At 40.5% G+C, this 20519-nt stretch overlaps 1 protein-coding gene across 3 annotated transcripts in view; it reads left to right on the top strand.

Moving 5' to 3' along the window:
- Positions 1 to 18362, top strand: part of LOC133448836 (uncharacterized protein KIAA1755-like) — a 30781-nt gene extending 12419 nt beyond the window's left edge. Inside the window, exons 3-24 of one of the 3 annotated variants that reach the window (XM_061727739.1) lie at positions 238 to 1774; positions 3604 to 3771; positions 4242 to 4365; positions 5577 to 5670; positions 5878 to 5964; positions 6076 to 6192; positions 6980 to 7078; positions 7167 to 7315; positions 8151 to 8289; positions 8515 to 8637; positions 8834 to 9031; positions 9135 to 10102; positions 10830 to 11079; positions 11543 to 11632; positions 12037 to 12258; positions 13512 to 13682; positions 14397 to 14574; positions 14918 to 15034; positions 15125 to 15379; positions 16066 to 16343; positions 17587 to 17642; positions 17786 to 18362. In XM_061727739.1, the coding sequence (XP_061583723.1) occupies positions 238 to 1774; positions 3604 to 3771; positions 4242 to 4365; positions 5577 to 5670; positions 5878 to 5964; positions 6076 to 6192; positions 6980 to 7078; positions 7167 to 7315; positions 8151 to 8289; positions 8515 to 8637; positions 8834 to 9031; positions 9135 to 10102; positions 10830 to 11079; positions 11543 to 11632; positions 12037 to 12258; positions 13512 to 13682; positions 14397 to 14574; positions 14918 to 15034; positions 15125 to 15379; positions 16066 to 16343; positions 17587 to 17625 (5403 nt within the window). In that variant the 3' untranslated portion in view covers positions 17626 to 17642; positions 17786 to 18362. Of the gene's footprint in view, positions 1 to 237; positions 1775 to 3603; positions 3772 to 4241; positions 4366 to 5576; positions 5671 to 5877; positions 5965 to 6075; positions 6193 to 6979; positions 7079 to 7166; positions 7316 to 8150; positions 8290 to 8514; positions 8638 to 8833; positions 9032 to 9134; positions 10103 to 10829; positions 11080 to 11542; positions 11633 to 12033; positions 12259 to 13511; positions 13683 to 14396; positions 14575 to 14917; positions 15035 to 15124; positions 15380 to 16065; positions 16344 to 17586; positions 17643 to 17785 lie in introns of all 3 variants that reach the window. The other 2 variants (XM_061727737.1, XM_061727740.1) reach the window with 2 other exon arrangements.
- The last annotated feature ends 2157 nt before the right edge of the window (positions 18363 to 20519 follow it).

Here is a 20519-nt window from a genome sequence, read left to right as displayed (position 1 = left end):
CAGTTTTTATTCATGTTATAAGTGGCCACAACACAAACTGACCTCGGTTCAGACGAAAGAGGATTAACAAAATAGCTAACTCCACATTTGTGTTAAAATGACTTGGATGGTTGAAGAAACTCTTGAAGTGTTTCAACTGAAACCAGCTATCAAACATTTGAAAAGTGTGATAATAGCTGAAGTTGAATTGAAATCTCTTAATCACAAAGTACCATTGTCCTTGATCTTTTTTCCTAGGCTGGCTACTCCGATGTGGTTTTCCGCTGTGAAGGCTGGCCTCTGTGTCTCCACGACAAAACCGTTATCCACTTGGCATCTGTGAACCCTTTGCTGTTGCGTCCCGGAGACTTCTATCTCCAGGTGGAACCTTTCGGTGACCAAGCGGCACGAATCGTCCTCAAAAGTCTTTTGGAGGAGGGATGTAGAGAAATCGAGGAGACCCCCATCCCTGAGACGTCATACCCCTGCATTTTCACTGAGGAGTGGCTGCAGGACATCAATGAAGGTCGTCAAGGAACTCCTCTGTCGCGGTGTTTGCTTTCCACGGACCAGGGAGTCATCAAGTTGCCGTGGACTAAAATTGCCATCCCCGAGTTTTTAGACAAGCCCAGGGTGATGCCCACCTGTGAGAAGGCAACCCCTGAGTCCAAACAGATTGCAGTTCCTTTCCCGTTTGACTCCTCCACCCTCCCAGTAGGGGCTGTGATTCCTCCACTAGAAGATAGGATGTCAGCGTCTCTGAGACCTGCGTGCTCCCCTTCCAGACTTGTTAAAAAGGGACACGAAAGACTAACCCCAAAATCCGGCTTCAAACCCTTAATCAAACCTGTAGGTTGGGTTTCTCCTAACACCTGGGAGAGCCACAACTATCAGGAGATAGAGGGGGACTATGTAGATCTGGTGGATATATCCAAAGGGAAGGAGTTTGTGGATAAACACAGAGACAGCCATGACATTTCTCCTAAATTAGTTTTGCTCCAGTCTGTTAGACCACCGTCACATGTTTACCTCGGGAATAGAGCTCCCTATGGACACAGCCTTCAGCCCACTAAAGAGTCCTCCACACCATGTAGCCAAAGAGATCTGGGGCAGGAACTCACTGATCAAGACTTTAAGTCCAGGTACAGAGACTCTTATGTGGCAGCGCTGAGAAACCCACTTCCCTTTGAGAAGGGAAGTGTAGACCACCTGTCTGCTTTAGAGGAAGGGAGCGTGTTTGAGGAAGGGGACCCAAGACCAGGAGGTTCTTTTGAAGCTCAGAAAGACTACCTAGGAAACGTTTGTGACCGCTGTGAAGGCAGTGAACTCTGCCAGCATGAGCCCTGCTGCGAGCAAACACCAGAGGACTCTGCGGGTCACCTTAGCAGCGCTTCGGAATCAGAAAAACCCACGGAGGAATCATCCGTCATCTTGAATTCAACATCAGTTCCGAGCCTCAGTCAGAGAGTTCCAACTAAACATATCTCCCACCAACTGGGACATACTGCTTGTGTGCCTCCAGTGTCACACGTCTCTATGGCAACCTGTGATGGCGACTTGAAACCAAATCAAAAGGCAGGTGTTGTTAAACCATCGGGCAAGCAGAAAGTTAAAGCAAGGTCTCTGTCCACCGTGTCAGAAACACCGGTGGGGAGTCCCGTTCTCTATAAACTCAACAACAGAAGCCACAGTGACATTTGCCCCGAAACAATCAATGACCTAATCCAGCGTAAAAAAAGCGTGCTGGTGGATCGAGAAACCGGAAGGCTGGAGAGAGAGAAGTGCTCTAAAAAAGGTAAGTCAAGTTGAAGAGTTAAATTCAAACATCCAAGCTTCTCTCAGGGTTATTTATCTTTAGACTTCCTTTTCATTCCCAGCCCACACACGATATCTACGTTGTGTTTCTGTGCACACAGTCGTTTATAGCAGTCTGTTGCTCAAGTCTCAAAGAGCCTCTCATCATCAAAGCCAAACAGACTGCTTGAGACTCAACTGCGGTCTGACATGTTTGAGCGAATGCTCCTCCACTGAGGGTCGTGCTTCACAAAGGCTCTTCAGAAAGCAGGTTCAAGAGTCAAAGATCAGACTTGAGCCTGATCTTCCTCCAGGGATCCTCCCACCTCTCTCAAAGTGCTTTGGCAGTACAGTTGCATTCACGTCATTCTTCTTATCAAGGGAGTAAACGGAAATAGCATCCTGCACCCCAGTGAAAGTGAGGGTCTGAACCCACCGGGTGGAAAAGCAAATGCAGAGCGTTTGTCTAATGTAGGGAGACAGCATGACATGCAAGGAGGAGGTTTCTTTGTCCCCTTCACCCACTTGCATGCACACGCATGCCCCTCAGAGGGGAGAATTGAGGTCTTGAGTGGAGACATGCTTGTCATGGACTATTAAATTGGCGAAGAGAGAGGGTACCGACAAGGATTGTTGACTGATGGGAGGGGAATCAGAGTGTTTGAAATCAAAGCTCTGGCCAGGATGCCAGGAGTCTTCACACAGAAACCGTGTTGAATGATCAGAAACTGTCTGACTAAAGCTAGACAGCTGTGCAGGGTTGCCTCATCTTGATTGAGAGCAGTTACAATAAATGTTATTCATGAAAAAAAAATTGCTGTTATAAGTAGAGGAAAGGTCAAAGGAGAGATTTTAAAGTTGTGGCTCGCCACAGGCACAACTACTGTACGTATTCAATAATTGCAACTGAATAAGGTTATGTAATGTTCAGAGACCTGCATGAACATAGCATCAACAGTTTAGAGATCAATAATATTAATGTGGCTAACATTCTTAGTATAAAATATAATTAATGTTTTGATTTTTGCTGCATGTGTCTTTAGTTGTGCAGAGTCATGGCGTAACATACTTCATAACATTTGCGTAAAAGCTGCACATCCATAGTAAAGTACTACTTACTGATATCCAAGTGGGTAATTTATAAGCTAGTGCAAAAGTTGCAATTACCATTTATGTTGAAGATCTGTTGCTGATGTTCAGAAAAGAGACCACGTGGAATGCCGCATCGTCATAATTACAGACAAATGAAATTGCATAGCAGCATTCCAACACCAGGCAGCAAAGACAGAAAATGGCAAACAGTGATATACAAAAGCCAAAGTGAGATTCAGAGAGATCCTGTCAGGGTTTCACCAGTTATGTGCCACTGCCACCAAGTTTGTTTTACTCCATTATGGCGCTCCCACACCAGATCATCTGTGGCTTTCTGTCTTGTATGAAGTGTATTTTGGTCTTGTTTCTTGCTTTGAAGTTGTTTACTATGAAGTTACTTTATGAAATCCTGATATTTACTGTGAAAGTGGGCTGCTGCTGCTTTAAGACATGTGTGGAAGGATGAGTGGCAGCTGGTTTGACTAAAAACCAGATCAAGACAGGCTGATACTGAAACATGGGCTTATAATTTGGTGGACAGAGTCCCCTGTGACCATCTTGTATTGGGACCTGGCATTAATCCATGACTTTATTGTTACAATAAGGTAAACACAGAACAGTTTGATGAATAAAGTAATCAAATAAAATAATTATTTTTAGAAGTGATAAATATTTCTTCTGTTCTGATTCATGACTTCTTTCTCTGTCTTTGGTCACTGTGTTTGCGGCCACTGAAAGATTCACAATCAAGCCGCGGTGAAACCCTATCTAATACGAATGCACCATCTCCTTCAGATGTCCAGCTGCCAGCAACAGTTCCTGACTCTGAAAAGGTCCCAACAACTAAAGACTCTGCTTTCAGGAGGGTCAGCAGTCTGCTGGAACTGGGGATTTTTTATTTACCAGGTACATTTCAGTTTTTTGGGGGTTATGTGTCAGTATATAAGAAATGCGTCCACAAATCTCATGATATAAGATACATTTAAAAAGACATGCTGGTTTACATTAAAGTCTTATTGCGTACTGTGTGACCTCATCGGCCCTTACATGAAGCTGACTGAGATCATTCTCATTAAAGTAATGAGGGGTTGAAATGACTGAACTTAGTCAGTTGTGTCGTCTCCATCTCCTGTATCACGGGATCTTTCTATTTAAGGCATTAACACTGACGCAAATATCTGAGGAAATATGATGTTCAGAATTTTAACATGTAGGCTGCAGGGGCTGGGGGTTTAACCTCCAACTTCTGATTGGTTGGTGACTGTTCTTTCTCCACTCATACCCATTTTTAAATCAACATTTCATATGAATGTCAGTGGCTTAGTGGCCTTTTAAAAAACAAGCATTCAACTTCTTTTCTGTCAATATGCACACAGGCAGCAGGGACAGGAATGGCAGAGCAGTGATGGAGTGCCACACAGACAGAAAGGAGTGGATGTCCCCTCTTGTGTCAGCACAGAGTGTTTGTGAATTGCTGCTTTATTTACACTCCATACCAAGGTATGGCAAAAAGCTAATCCACTGATTTAAATGCATCTAACTCATTATTTTAATGAAAAAAAGAAAAGAAAACATATGGATAATTGGTCTATAGGATAGTTTTATCTCTGCTTATTAACCCTACTGTTATATTGCAGCTAAAATTTACCCATTTCAAAGTTTAAAAATCTAATAAAAAAGAAAAAGTTGTTTAAAGTCTCAGGGTCCGAGGTTCGTTGCTTAATAAACATTTTATTAAATTTAAGAGAATCAGTGTCATGTAAAACTATTGTATTTTATATACAAGTGTTTCAAATGTACAGTAAAAAAACAAACAAGAAAATAAATAGCATGATTTATTTTTTGAAAATGAATTAATTATCTTCAATGAACAGTAATCTGTAAGAGGTAAAGAGAACTGCACTAAATATTGATTCAAATGGTTGATAATTAGTTATTAATAAAATATAAACAATGTTTATTGGGATTTTTTGTTCTTTTTTAATGCTTTTGGATAATTAAACATTAAAAAATATTGTTGTTCCTGAGAAACGCACATAACAAGATGGTTAAATAACTATTATTGCAGTAGTTGTTCGGCAGGGGAAAGCAGCTGTCATGTGCCCCAGCGTGCAACAACATTTGAGGCCACAAGAGGGCAGCATCATATCAACTGAAACAAAGTGCATGGTCTAATCCACAGTGCATTACAATAAATGTAAAACAACTCTTTCTCCCTATCAGTAGCACCTATCTGTAAAATTCTCCAATAATTGACCTTCAGAGTATTATAAATGCTTACCTCAAGGGTCTACTGATAAATAATTTAACAGTTGAAATCCTTTAACTTGAGCTTGATAAGGGCTTCTGCATTTTAAAGCTTTTTGAGCAGCAAGTGTGACCCCCTGGTGTCCCTTGTAAAGAGGCGTATCATAACAGTCTGGTGCAACCAGACGGACTGCCAAGTGTCTGGTATGCAGAGCCTTTCCAGAATTAGCAGCCATTTCTGATGTGTGCTTACACAGCGGTTAGGCTATGCAAGAAGAGAGCATTATAAAGGCTGTGTGAAGGCCTCAAAGATGAAGAATGGTTGAAGTATTTGGGTTCATGTGTGGGTGTGAAAGTGTGTGTGTCAGATATAGGAAAAGTCCAAAAAGCTGTATCACAAAAAGAGTATTGTGACGGAGGTAACAAGTCTTAATCTGTTCTAAGATGATGTCATATTGTTGCAGGAAAGATGTTCGAGAACTTGGAATGACGTTGGTAATTAATGCCAGGAAGAAACCTCCTCCGCTCCAGCTGTACAAAGCCCTGTTGATGACCCAGGTTAAACAAACCTGCATGCACATGTCCAAAAAAAGAACCCCAAAACATTTTTAATGTTAAGTTTAAAAAAAGGCTTGATATAGATTATACTAGTTTTCTGTAGATGATACAAGGAAAGGTTAGGATATTTACTTGATAATCAAAGTAAATATCAAGTTATGATAAAAGACATGACATTGTCCCATGTGTTTTGTCTCTGCCTTGCAGGAACAAGCTCTCCATGCGGTCCACTGCATCATCATTCTGATGGATAAAGATAGTTGTCCAAGACCTGAAAAACAGCCTGGTCTGCAGGTTTGAATTCCTCTTCAGTGTTCATGTTTTTTTTGGTTTATTTTACTTTACTGACACTGAAGCTGAATATTACATCCTCCCTGAAATGTCTTGGGTGTCGGTGTTCATCAGATGGACGTGGTGACCTCTATGAGGGTCCTGAACAAGACGGTGGAAGCTTCCCAACTGACCTCTGATCTCGGAGGGACCTTCACCTACGCTCACGCCGATTGGCTGCAGTTCCATCGGGTAATTATTGCTTCAACTATTTGTAGTTATTATTTCCATTTGTCAAACTACATGTACTTAGAGTTTAAAGGTATTGTGACATCATTTTTAACATGCTTTTAACACTATTAAAAGTCTTGGCCAACATCCCTCAAATGTGTCTAAAAGGGTGTAACAAGAAAAACTTCACTCCAGTACTCCATTCCTGGCTTTTTATGACGGTGTTTTTTTGCGCCGTGAAAAACGCGTCCTTTTCCCCCTTTCCTGTCAATCATTGCCCCGCTCCTCCTCCAAACCTCCTCCAACCCAACTGCTACAAACTCCAGTCAGTGGCCGCGGGTCTTCTTAGCAGTTTTCCTCCGGTATGAGAACAAAAGAGGCTCTAAACAGCTCCGTGTTAAGCCTGATTTATGGTTCCGCGTTAAATCGACGCAGAGCCTACGCCGAAGGGTTCAGCGTACGGTGCGCGTCGCCGCGTAACCCTATGCCGTAGGCTCTGCGCCGGTGTAACGCGGAACCATAAATCAGCCTTTATGGTGCGCTGGAGAGGAGAGGAGGCAGGGAGCTGGGTGGAGGGGGCGGTGATTTAGCGGGTCGTTACGTAACGATCCGCCACCAAACCAGATGCGCCGTTTTTGCATAGTTATGCGGAAAATCCCAGAAAGCACACAATACACTGAATGTTAAAAGTTTGTTGTTTTTTGGGTGTAATTGATGTCAAGACACCCAACAAAACACAAAAAATCAAGAAAAATGTGTTTTTCATGTCACAATACCTTTAATGTCACATTTCTGTCTTCTATTTTAGAAACTAGTATCTTTCAAGCACGAGTTGCAAGGGTCCAACAGTTTGTTGCAAAAGGCCATCGAGAATATGGACGTAAGGAAACCAACGGACAGTGCCCAGGTAACGTGCATTCATCCTGCAATGCTATGTACTTTGATATAAGCTCATTTTAGCACAGGTGTGACTGCTTGCCGTGTGGCTACTGCAGGAAGTGCAGCGAAGCATTCAGGAGCAGAAGGTGTCCATGAAAGAGGTACTGGAAGATGCAAGACTGGTTACTCTGCAAAGGGAAGGAGGAACCTTACTGGCCAGGATGAAGAAAGAGGAATTCAGGTTTCAGCAGTCAGAGGACTACAGGTATCAATAAGAATACTAGAGTCAGATCTCATGTCTGGTGTGGGATCTACACTGATCTTCTCTTGTCTTGGTAGCACCTTTTAAAGACATTTGTGTTAAATACTTCCACGTTTACTCACTTAAACTGTACTTTAAGTAGGCGGCTTTAGTCACAAGTTCTTTTGAAAAGAAATTCCCTAAACAGTCACCCATTACCAGAAACTGGCTGGGAGGGAAGGGGGTTTCGAGCCTGATGCAAGCTGAATCTGTAGCTTTCCTGTGGCTGCATCGCGCCCAGCTGAACAGTCAAAGATAATATTGACAATAATTACGCCGTCTCAGTGAGTTGTGTGATTACACAAAGTCTGCAGTATTGTACATTACATCAGCACATAACTACCGAATATAATATGACGGAACATTATTTCTTTTACTTGCAGTCGCTGGTTAGTGTGCTTTGCTTTGATCCACCGAAACAATTAAAAACTGCTCACCACATTTACTATATACCAAAGTCTTCCTATCCATCACAGTACAAGATAAATTAACTCTGCTTTATCCCACTGATGAAAAGAAAATACATGTAATCCATTTTTCAGTAAAATATTTAAAGTTAGCTGAGGATAAAACCATATGTTTGTGGGGAAAATGTAATACATATAATAGTAAACGTCCATCATATACTGTACAGAAGGTATCAGAACGGAACAAGACAAATGGATTATGTATACTGTAACGTAAATGACATATTCATTGTAATCGCTACATTTAAAATGTCATATGAAGGTTCAATTTTTCTAATTAAAGAAGGCACATTTGCAGCTTTACAAATGTGTGTCTCTCGTTCCTGTAACAGAGATGCTTTGGAGGCAGCGACAAGTCTGTACAACCAAGTGGAGGAGAAGCTACATACACTAGTGATGAAATCCAATGAGTCACTGCAGCACCTGGAGTTCCTCCTCAGGATCAGAGAAACAGAAGCGGAAATCGTCACGGTACCACTAGTTTCTTGTGTCTGATCACACATTTAAGAAAGTGTATAGCCTACAGAGAAACATCTTAACTGCTTTTAGTCCTTGATGTGATTCCGAGGGCACAAATGTTGGTTTTCTTTTGTCTGCATCATGTTTCTCAAAAATAGCATGAATAAAGTCTCGACCTTTCCTTGTCCAGCTACAGAATCAGGCAGCGTTGCGTAACCATCACTTAATGTATTGCAGGCCGGTATGTGGTTCAGCACGGAGGGTGAGCAAAGACTGACGGACTCTCGCACAACAGATGATACACTACAGCACACTGAAACGGCCTTGCAGGACTTTAATCTCTTTTTCCTGAAATCTAAGGTATTAAAAAGGGGAATAAATGTTTTTTTTAAATGTATTTAGCCCAATAATAAGTTTACATATACAGTATTCACTCGTCTGTATTTCTCCATAGATGCCAACATTTGTTTTGTTTATGTTCACATTAGTTCACAAGTTTCAGGATAAACAGGGAAGTAAATGTACTCCACCTGACACGCTATATCATTTGTGACAGGAGAAACAACAGCACGGCTTGACCCTCACAGCAGCAGCAGAGGGGATTATCAGCACCCGTAACTCTCGTCCTGGGACGGATGCTTTGGGTAAACTTGTTAGCACTTTCAAATCCAGCGTACAGGACTTCATGCTACGTGCAGAACAGAGGCAGAAGGAGCTGGAAACGCTGGTGCACGTGTGCAGCTTCTGTGACCAGGTCCGTGTTTTGCCGTGGCTCATTTGTATTTTCATCTATGGCCCCCCTTTTTTCAGAGTAATTTGAATCAACCTTGCAATCTAAAATGTCTTTCACTCTGTAGGTTGCTGCCCTGGCTAAAGAATGTAGTCAGTTTTCCGAGCAGGTAGAGGAAGGGTCTTGGTCAGCTCACACCCTAAGCACACTCCAGATGTATAAAGAGAGATTAGGTGGTGAATTCTCCACCCACCACTTTGAGGCGCTGAGAGCTGAAGCCTGCGCTGTGGGATCAGCGGGCCCTGGGATCATGAAAGTGTGGAATGCAGCCTGGGTCCAAAGCCAAGAAGTCAGGCAGTGTCTTGAAGAGATGCAGAAGAAGAAGAAGAAGAAAGGCGTAGATAAGAGCCAGATCCAGCAGACCGCAGCTGCAAACCCTCCTGGGGAACATGGAGAAATGGAGAGGGAGGGGAAGAGGAATGAGCTGGGGGAAGCTGTGAGCGCTCTAACCCAGCAGCCTGTCTCCCTTACAGAGTCGGTCAGTCCTGCAGAAATCACAGGAGAAAGCAGCAAAGGTGCAAGCTTTAAGGACAACTTTAAAGGAGGCAATAGCCAAGGTTTAAAAGAGATGGAATCTCCTGAAAAATTTGTCAAAAATCCAACAAGGACTCCTCTTTCTGCACAAATTTGTGACCACAACCCAGAAAACAAATGGAGGCCAAGAGAACACTGCAGCGAGGCAGATCTGAGGAATGCAAGTTCCACAACAGAAGCCAAGGACTTTCCACCGCACCAATCTCTGGGTCGGTCCCTGAGCGACAACTCGTGTGTGAAGAGCAGCGCATGCGCCTCAGCTTTGAATATAAGTCACAAACACCACCACAGTTGGTCATTGGGTCAAAATCTGCAGCCCTTGCAAAATCTCCTCGTTCCCCAGAACGAGCGCACGTGTCAACAAAACACAAGCAGCCAACCAGACAGAGGCTGTAATAAAGGTGAATGTGATGGACGTGCACTCTCTGCCCAGAATCCTGAAGATTCAAAGACCCAACAGACATTAATCACCGCAACAGAAAGCAACGGCAGTAGTGATTTGTAAGTAGTGCCTGTTCATCAGATTCTTTATTCTTTATTCGGATCCCCATTAGCTTCCACTGTCGTGGTTGCTAATCTTCCTGGGGTCCACATAAAACATCACATAAACATACAATACAACATACAAAATAAACTGACACTTGTCAGTCTAAATCTAAGTACATTCAAAATGGCAATAATATAAAAATAGAGAAACATTTGTCAAGCATCATGTACAAAAACATTGATTATTCTAACTGTGTGGTCTCACTCATAAATTTTTGTTTAATAGATCTTTTGAATAAATATTTGCTTTTGATACTTTTCATATTTGCAGGCAATGTGTTCCATTGTTGGGTGGCTCTATAAATAACAGATCTTTTAAGTATATCAGAAGTTGGTTTTGGAAGTGTCAAATAACCTAAGCTTACCTGTCTAGTATTATGATTATGCTTTAGACCAGCATTTAGTAACTGATCTCTAAAGAAATCTGGCTTCCCCTCAATCATTGCATTTCTGGAAAACTTTATACCCTCCCGCTCAGCTCCGTGCTGTTACATGTTTCAAAATGCATTCTGTACAATGACGTAGTTGTAAAAAGCATTTTTTATGGAGAAATCGGTATCCATTTCAGATGAAAAATGCAAAACAGATCAGGATTCTAAGCTCAGCAGACTCCAGTTATAACATTTATTAAAATCAGTGCCTTTACATTTTTTTTTTTTTTCATTTCCTACTCGTGGAGCAGGAAGGTACAGAAGATCTTGGAGGAATTACTGTCAACAGAGAGGGAATACGTCAAAGCGCTGGGTTACGTCCGAGAGCACTACTTCCCCGAGCTGGAGAGGGCCGACGTCCCCCAGGACCTCAGGGGCCAGAGGGGGAGCATCTTCGGCAACTTAGAAAAGCTTCACGATTTCCACTGTCACCATTTCATGGATGAGTTGGAGAGCTGCGTCAGCGAACCCTTCAGAGTGGGGCGCTGCTTTTTACGTCACGTAAGGTTTCACCTTTTTACGTCACGTAAGGTTTCACCTGTCTTTTGTGAAAATTTGTCTCCAATGTCTGGCTTTTATTTTTATTTTTTTTCTAATTTGTCAAAATTCAAATTTCTAAGCAATTCAGAAGTCAACAGTTTCTCAAACCATCATCTTTGCCTGAAGCCACTTGGTTTTGGCAGATTTAATCCTGGCTGTAGAGCAGTGATCTATAGTTTCCTGTTTTGAACCAAAAAAATCAGGAATTAAGTGTCATCAATTGCAAAGAAAGCCCTTCCAGATGTGCGTTAGCTGGAAGCTGATGCTGAGTTGTGTGTTTTTTTTAAATAGTTTAAATGCCAATATAACTGAACAAATGCTGGACTGCAAACTTGCCTGCATACTTTAGAGCGAGACATATAAATTCTACTTGGCGCTGATAGTGATGGTGATTAATGCTATTTATGTATTTCTCTTGTTTTAGAGGGAGAGTTTTGCTCTGTATGCTCTTTACAGCAAGAATAAACCACAATCTGACAGTCTTCTCATCAACCATGGACAGGTTTTCTTCAAGGTAAGAAAAAAAAAAGCAAAACAAATATTTGAATTACGTTCGGAATTGTCAAATTAAAACAGAATATGGAGTACCCGGCCGTGCTTGCATCTTCTGGAGGCGATGATGAACTGATGACAAGTTGCTTGTACATGTAAGGTTTTGAATTATAAATGTTATTACAACTCTGAATAGTGCACATCCATGCAAAACCCTCAGTAATAAACCCAGTGAGTGTTGAGATGTTTCAGTTCAGACCATCATACTGAGGTGATGGACTGAAACACTGTCCCATGGCATTCAGTTGAGTCACTTCCTGCCAACGTGGCCCCAACACAACACAGCATCAACCTCCTGTCCACGTGGACAGATGCTTGCACTTGCTCTTAACACAGCTCGGTTTATGTTCCTTGTTTTTCCAGCAGAAGCAGCTGAAGCTCGGGGACAAAATGGACTTGTGGTCATACCTGCTGAAGCCCGTGCAGCGCATTAGCAAGTACAGCTTGCTCCTGCAGGACATGATGAGCGAGTGCGGACAGGGACAAAGCAGAGAGATTGCTGAGATCAGGGCAGCCTTGGAGGTCGTCCAGTTTCAGCTTCGCCATGGTAACAACCTGCTGGCCATGGACGCCATCCAACACTGTGATGTAAGCAGGACCTCAATGGCTGTTTTGGCTTTGGGCCATTAAAATGCCACGAAACATCACCAGTAAAAAAGGGTTCCTTTCTTATATGCTGAAGATATTGTACCCCAAACACAGTATACTAAATATTTCATTTCATTTCATTTTTATTTATTCCATATCATGGAAATAGTTCACGTATGTTCCATTCCATGATGGAAAAGGGGCAAGAAGAAGACAGCCTTATATACCAAGCCCCTTTCTCAAAAAAAATAAAACAATTCATATGAAGATGGTCTGTCCGTCTGTTCAACAATCACTACTTATATAATACCAAAAAAAAAGAAATAATGAAAAAACAAAACAAAAAAATAAGAAAACATACACACTAACTCGCCAACAATATAAAAACAACAAAATATATTTTACCCGTTAAATTCATATTGTCTAATTGTGTGGTCTTTATACAATTTCTTGAACTGGTGAATATTTTTACAATCCTTTAAATCAGTTGTTAAGGAGTTCCATAATTTTACACCACATACTGAAATACACATTTGTTTTAAAGTAGTGCGTGCAAACGGATGTTTAAAATCTAATTTCCTCCTATGGTTCTTATCTTCTGAACTAAACACAAAAAAACGTTGTATATTTTCAGGCAATATTTTGTTTTTTGCCTCGAACATAACCAATAAAGTCTGTAACTCAATAATATCTTTAAATTTAATTAATCCTGCATTGATAAAAAGTCCATTGGTGTGTTCTCTTGCCTCCTTTTTATGTATGATCCTTACTGCTCTCTTCTGTAAAATAAACAAAGGCTTGATATTTGAACCAACTGTAGAATCAGTCACTTGTAACTGCAATATCGCTGACAGGAAGGAAGCAGGTATAGGCAGGTATAGGCATGGCAGTTATGTTACTCACTGAATAAAATGTACCAATATTAACAGAAATGTTCTTTGTCTGTTGGCTTTGCAGGGTCAGTGTAGATAAGTATAGGATGAGAGGGAATAATAGATAATCAGAACCACAAACCAGATAATTCCCATGGAATGTGAGAGGAGGTGCTGTTTAGAGAGTTGTTTGTCTGGTGCTCTATTACCGGTAAAGAGGGAATACAGCTGGATTCAGAAGAATTCTGTTGGACGGTCATGAATCGTCACGGCCCTTGTTAAACATAACCAGAGCTCAGTGTTGGATGCTGTTAGTACAGCTCTGTACCACGCATTCACTGCCTGAGTTAATGTTCTCTCTCTTTTTTTTTTTAATTCCAGGTTAATTTGAAGGAGCAGGGGCAGCTGATACGCCAGGATGAGTTTTTGGTGACCTATAGGAAGAAAAAATGCTTCCGTCACATCTTCCTCTTTCAAGAACTCATTCTCTTCAGTAAGACCAGAAAGACCGATGTAGGGAATGACACATACATCTACAAACAGTCCTTCAAGGTACGCAAACTGGAAAGTGTGAATATATTCACATTGAAATTCTATAGAAATAAGTTTCTGTTCTGCTTTTCAATTTGAGGAAAGATTTCACAACATCTTTGTATGAAGTTAAGTGAAGCTGAAGAAACTTCCATGTTTTGAAACGTAAAAAGTTGAAGTCGTAATATAAATGTATTAAAAAATGAAAAGTAGTAAGAAAAAAACATCTACCATACTATTCAGATGCTTAGCATTAGCTTTACTTTACTTGACTTTTATAACAACATTGTATTTATCTCTTAACCCCTTACGACCTACCATAAAACAAGTCCACCTAAGCATATTTTTTACATTTTTAGATCCTGTAGTGCCATTCAGGCCTATAAATATAATAAAACATCTATTTTATTATATCTTTAATAATTAAATTTAAAGCAATGCTTATGCAACAGAGCCACCAAGCAATTTGAATGTCAACAGGACATCAGTACTTGTAAAACCTTATCTCTAATCTCTAATCTTCTCTACTCTCTAATTTACCACAAATCAGAAAATATGTTTCTTACCAAATCCAGCATCTCTGTAGCCTCTGTTACTCACTTCCTACGGTTTAACTTCACAAGTCCAACTATAGAAGTCTTGATTCTCACCTTTGTCTTGACTAGGTCATCGGAATCGCTCACTGTATGTGAATCTACAACCGCAAGTGATCACATGATCTTTCTGTGTGTTTAGACGTCTGACATAGGCATGACCCAAAACAGCGGGGACAGTGGCTTGTGTTTTGAGATCTGGTTTAGAAAGAGGAAAAGCCAGGATACATACACACTTCAAGCTGCTGGCCGCACGGCCAAGGAGGCGTGGACCAAGGACCTGGAGCGGATCCTGTGGGAGCAGGCCATCCACAACAGAGGTACAGCAGCCGTGCACATGCGAACACAAAGCAGGTCCACTGTGACTGGAGGCAGACCAGCTATAAAAGTCTTCCAGCGCAATTTTATGTCGGAGTTCATATTACCTTTATAAAAGCACTGATGTTGTTCACGTGAATATTTTTGACAAAAACTGTCAAGACTCTCTCAGTTTTTGACAGTTCAACTGGTGGAAAAATGTTGACTTATTCTTATGAATTCATCTTTATTTCTATGTGTGGGGATGTTGACACGATAAAACTGAATAAAAGAACTAAAGAAGTTGATTTAAAGGTAAAGAAAAAGTGATTTTTAAATCTGTTTTTTTTTTTTTCATTTCTTCAGAGGTGCGTATGCAGGAGAGAGTGTTCTTGGGAATCGGTAACAAACCTTTCATCGACATCCAGCCCAGTGACGCAGCTATCAATGACAGAGCCATCGACTATGCGCTGATGGGAAGAGGTACATACATACTCACATAGTCTATGATTTTTCATTGCAGCTCTTTATAATTCCTCAAACCTTTTTTCTTTCTTCTGTCGGTTCCTCCAGAAAACAAGGTGCTGTCTTCTGTGAGACCATGTGGGGTGCAGGGTGAGCTTCAAGGGAAGCGGCCAAACTCTCTAGGTTCAGGCAGCAGCTCATCGTCCTCCTCTTCCTCGGGACGAGGTTCTCTGTCCCCTGTAGGGTACGTTTGTGGGCCCAAACGAAAGGTTGTTTCAGGGGGCCTTGGAGGATACGTATCACCCCCTGGAGCTCTGGAGGAAGACGATCTGGACCAGGAGAGCGGGAGTCAGAACTTACTGTGTGAGTAAAATAAATTTGTTTGATGTTTAAAAGCATACAACATGATTCAACTGGACAGAAAGTGTAAACATCTGCAAAAGCAGCTATTTCCTGCTTAGCAAAGTTTTATTTATGTTGGAGTGCATTTTATTATTAACTGTCCCTCTAAAACAGGAGAAATAAACAGAAAGCATTAATCACCATCACTATCAGCACCAAGTAGTGCCAAGTACGGTAGTATATGTCTCGCTGTAAAGTATGCAGACGAGTTTCCAGTCCAGCATTTGTTTAGTCATAACTGCATTTAAACTACAACTCAGCATCAGCCTCCAGTTAACACACATCTGGAAGGGCTTTCTTTACAATCAATGATGCTTAACACCATAGCTTTGGTTCAAGATGGGAAACTATGGCTCACTGTTCTACATCCACGACTACATCTGCCAGAGACAGGTTGGTTCAGGCAAACACTAACGAGTCTGGTTTGAGAAACTGTTTATTTCTAAATTGCTTAGAAATGTGGGTTTTGACAAACTAAAAAAAACAAGAAAAGCCAGACATTGAAGACAAACTTTTCACAAAAAAGACACATGAGCCTCGCATGGCGTAAAAAGCAGCGCCCCACTCTAAAGGTGTCACTGAAATGGTTATCGTATACATCGTTTGTGTGCATAACAATGTTTTTTTTCTTTCTTTTACTTTTGCAGTGGATAGCTCGGAGTCTTCAGGGGACAGCGTAAGCGGCTTCAGTAGTTCGAGTCACAGCTTCCGGTCTGCTGTGGGAGGAGAGGTGGAGGACAGTTCGTCAGTCTGCCCTTCCATAATCACTGTGAAGGATCCAGTCGCTTCTCCTCTAACTGAAGTCTCACCAGAGACCCAAACAGCAAATGCTCTGGCAGGATCTGCAGGGAAAATCAAACCGCCAGTTGCACCCAAACCCAGGCACAGGCCACAGTGCCAGGACGGGGTTCTGGCAAGCGGCAAGGTGTAGTAAAAAACTTAATATATTTGTTTATTGAGACAAAAACACCAGAAAGGCTAAATTCGTAAGCGAATCATCTACTGAGTCATTCCTATTTTAAAATCAATGTTTTTATAATAATAATAATAATAATGTTGTGATTATGTGTTGTGACCTTTTCTTTATATCAAATCAATCCAGAATGACCTTTGAGAAAATCTGTCTGGAAAGTCAAACTCAGTGGAAATTTACACAGTAAGACACACATTCCAATTCCTGTTCCAATTCCTGCTATGTTGCAAGAGATAATGAAAGCAAAAGTCTGAAGAAATTGATGAGAAGCCAAGTACGTCACTCAATTCATCAGCTCGTAAAGCTGCAGTATCTTCATCAGCAGGGAAGTTTTTTCTTACTTCTGAATGGCATTCCCAGTTTCAAAGAAAGTCGCTTCTGTACAGTGAGAATCCCCAGTCTTTGTGTAAAGAGTATTTTCAGCTATTTGTATTCTTATTCTTATTTGCGTAGCTGCTAATTGCCGTGGAAAATTCTGTTGTACTGATGGACAATGACAATAAAACCTCTTATCTTATCTTTATTTAGGGGCACTCTTGCTTGGAATGTTTGTCTTGCTGTGTAAATTTCCACTGAGTTTTACTTTCCAGACAGATTTTCTCAAAGGTCATTCTGGATTGATTTGATATAAAGAAAAGGTCACAGTTCACTTACATGCCTATACATTTCTGGCTGTAAAACGTCTGTAAAAAGTCCCAATTATCACCCCTCCACCACCGTGCATAGCTGCTGATATGCTGAGTGTATTATTTGCGATAATGGCCAAAGGTCTCCTCTGTGACCTAGCATGCCAAAAGGATAGCAATAGTATTCTGTATGCAGGATGATGGATTGTGACACTTCCCAGATTGAAGGGTATCGATAGTTGTTTTCCTAAAATCATTGTTGATGTCATTTAGGTGTTCACACTCCTGAATGCTCCAGATCAACAAACTGCCTAAATGACTCATTTTATAGATTTCATTTGTCGATGACTAAATTAATTGTGTGTTTAATAAGCAGTATTTGCGGCAAGGATTTAATTGCAAGCAACTCATAATAATAAGAAAATTACACTGTCATTTTTTTTATATTGTATTTCCTTAAATTTAAGACTTGTCATTATATCTATTTCTATTTTTTAGTCCTGATACCGTTCTTTTTTATGTCTATAAATGAATGCAATTAATAAAAATGAAAATGTTGAATCTCTCAGGTTCAGAGTGCTGCTGTTGGAAAGTCCACTGAAGTTTGATCCTTATCGCATATAAGGTAAAATATTACATTTCCACATAACCCATCTTTATTTGACGAGGTCAGAACTCAAATTGATTATTAAAGTGTATATATTTTATGTGTGCATGAAAATGTCTTGTTCCATATTAAGTTGTTAACATGAAGGATTTTGTCTTCAGACCTGCGTGAAGCCCATGAGAAGCGGAGGCCGGACTGCATCAGCGCTGCAGATGGCACCATGTGCTGTTTCTGCAATCCCTAACCCGTCACCACTTAATAGACAAGATATTTGTTTATAATTCCTCTGTATCACAAACATAACCATGGATCAATGTGATTCTGAAATGCAGAAATGATATTTTATTTACTGCTGTGCACTGTAATGTTTAGTTTTATTGCTCAAACAAAACATTCTTTGGGTCAGTTGTAGCCACAATGTCACATTAAATAATAATAAGCAATATAATAATGTCTTTGTTATACTTCAATATTGTCCTTTGTACAAAGTTAAATGCTTAACGTCACTTAATTGCAGCATATGTGTTCTTTTGAAAATAAAATACATTCAAAGTACTAATTATCTTCTCTTAATAAAAAACTTGTATAAACTATGATACTTGTATGAATATTGATCCTTTTGAGAGCTGCATTGTTTCTTATTGAAACAGAAGACATGAAGTTATTTGATGTTTTTTTTTTATAAATGTGTATTTCCATTTCCATAGTTTTTACAATAAACAAAAAAAACTGCTGTTTTAACAGATAGACATGTCCTCAGTGTATGTGTGGTTAATATTGACTAATGCATTGTTAATACAAATGTAAAACAAAGCTCAAATACAATTTAGAGAGCAATATATAATGCAGATGTGTTTTCAGTTGAATGAAAGTAAAAGAGCCAGAAAACGACCCATGGTTTTATGAGCTCAACTTTTTTTGTGCCAATAATAACGGTGAAGAAAACCAAAACAAAACAGCAGCAAAATAATAACCACTAATGTACAGTTTGTCTCTGCTTAAGAAATCCTGTTCTATAGCTATCTGAGGCCTAAATTTCCTCTTTTGCTCGGTCTCGTTCTCTAATCTCTAGACTACTCCTTACACAGCTGTATAACCACTTTTATTGCATGTAGAACATCTGCAAGTCAGACCAGATTACAGATGTTACTGTCTTTTTGGAGCTGAAACACCATGTTACCATCACTGGATCTGGTTTGGCCTTTTTGAACTTGTTTGATACTCTTTGGAGAGAAGACACTGGCAGGCCCAAAGAGAACAGCCGCAGGCCGTCCGCCTCACATGACAGAACCACACTCTTTAAGTACTTTACATCAAGTTCTGATAGCATTGAAATATTCTTTATGATGTATTCTGAAGTTCACTGTCGGGTTTACATTTTTCAGTTAAGAGGGTCACATAAAGTTGATGTCATCTGACCCTTTAATGTCTGACATATGAAATAATACACAAAAAATATATTTATCATTTATTAGTAGTGTTTATTACATATTGAAAATTAAAAACATACCAAATTTCTTCTTTAACAGTTTCTAAATAATATTTTTTGAATCACGCAAATAATTGAATAATTGTATTTATTTATTTTTGGATATTTGCTATTTTATTCATTTACCTATTTTTGTATAAAACTATTTTATGGGGTGGCTTAGTAGTCTAAGAAATGCTTGTATTATATTCAAAAATACATTATAAAAACCGAAAGGAAAATCAAGTAGTTAATCTTATACTAATACAAATACTAATACTAATACTGTCATTTAGCAGACGCTTTTAGAGAATTAATTTAACCTTATAAAACGTAGACTTATTCATTTAAAGGGGACCTATTATGAAAAACACGTTTTATCTTGCTTAAAGGAGCTGTATGTAAGAGCAATAATAAAACTAATCATAAAATGACCCCGATATGTCAACAGACATTTAAAAATCATGTTCATTTCAAATACTTATGTCACTGACAACAGCACTCAACCCAGGATATTCCAGTTTAAAAAGAGGAGTTGCAGCCCTCAACTGATGTTTATGTTGTCATTTTTTGTTTTGGCCTGAAGCTCCACCCTCCACCTATCTCCCAATCACCAAGTCAGTATTGTTTCTGAAGCTCCACCCTCCACCTATCTCCCAATCACCAAGTCAGTATTGTTTCTGAAGCTCCACCCTCCACCTATCTCCCAATCACCAAGTCAGTATTGTTTCTGAAGCTCCACCCTCCACCTATCTCCCAATCACCAAGTCAGTATTGTTTCGGCATCCGGGTTGCCAGCTCGGCTCTAATTATCGCAGCCATGGCAGCCTACGTTCCTGCTGCATTCTGCAGCCTACCTGGCAACCTCTGGTCGGGGGGAGGAGGGGGAGGGTACACGCCGCTCAACAATATTTTGAAAGTGACTGCAGTACCAGTTTTGGCCATTTCTTACAGACGGCTCCTTTAAACATATATAAAGTGGTCTCCCCTCAGCCTGCCAACTCAGAGAAGGAGGAAAGCAACCAAATTCTGCAGTATCTGTACAGCTGCCCGGATGAGCCATCCAGTGTGATGTGGCTTCTACGAGCCGTTCAGATTCTGCTCCCTTTCGTTACGTAACGACGGGTGCAATTTACATAGGTTGGCCTCCGATGCGTGAAACCACGGCCACAACTAACTCCGCCGGCCGGAGCTTCTGCCATTTTTTCGTAGCGGTGTATCGCGTCATTCAGGCAGCCAATCAGCACAGTGCCTCATTATCATAGCCCCGCCCACTCAGAATCCTGCATAGATAATGAGGTTAGAGAATGGGAAGATAAAGACATGGCTTAGAGGCTGAATTTCTCATTTATTTAGCAAAAACAATCAAAAGCTTGTTTTTAAGACTTCCAAAGGCTGTTTAAATAGATATTAGATGCCATAATAGG

This window comes from Cololabis saira, chromosome 8 (genome assembly GCF_033807715.1).
Source record: "Cololabis saira isolate AMF1-May2022 chromosome 8, fColSai1.1, whole genome shotgun sequence".
NCBI classification, from domain to species: domain Eukaryota; kingdom Metazoa; phylum Chordata; class Actinopteri; order Beloniformes; family Belonidae; genus Cololabis; species Cololabis saira.
The sequence above is the reverse complement of the archived record's forward strand: the minus strand, read 5'-3'. Positions and strand labels throughout refer to the sequence as shown.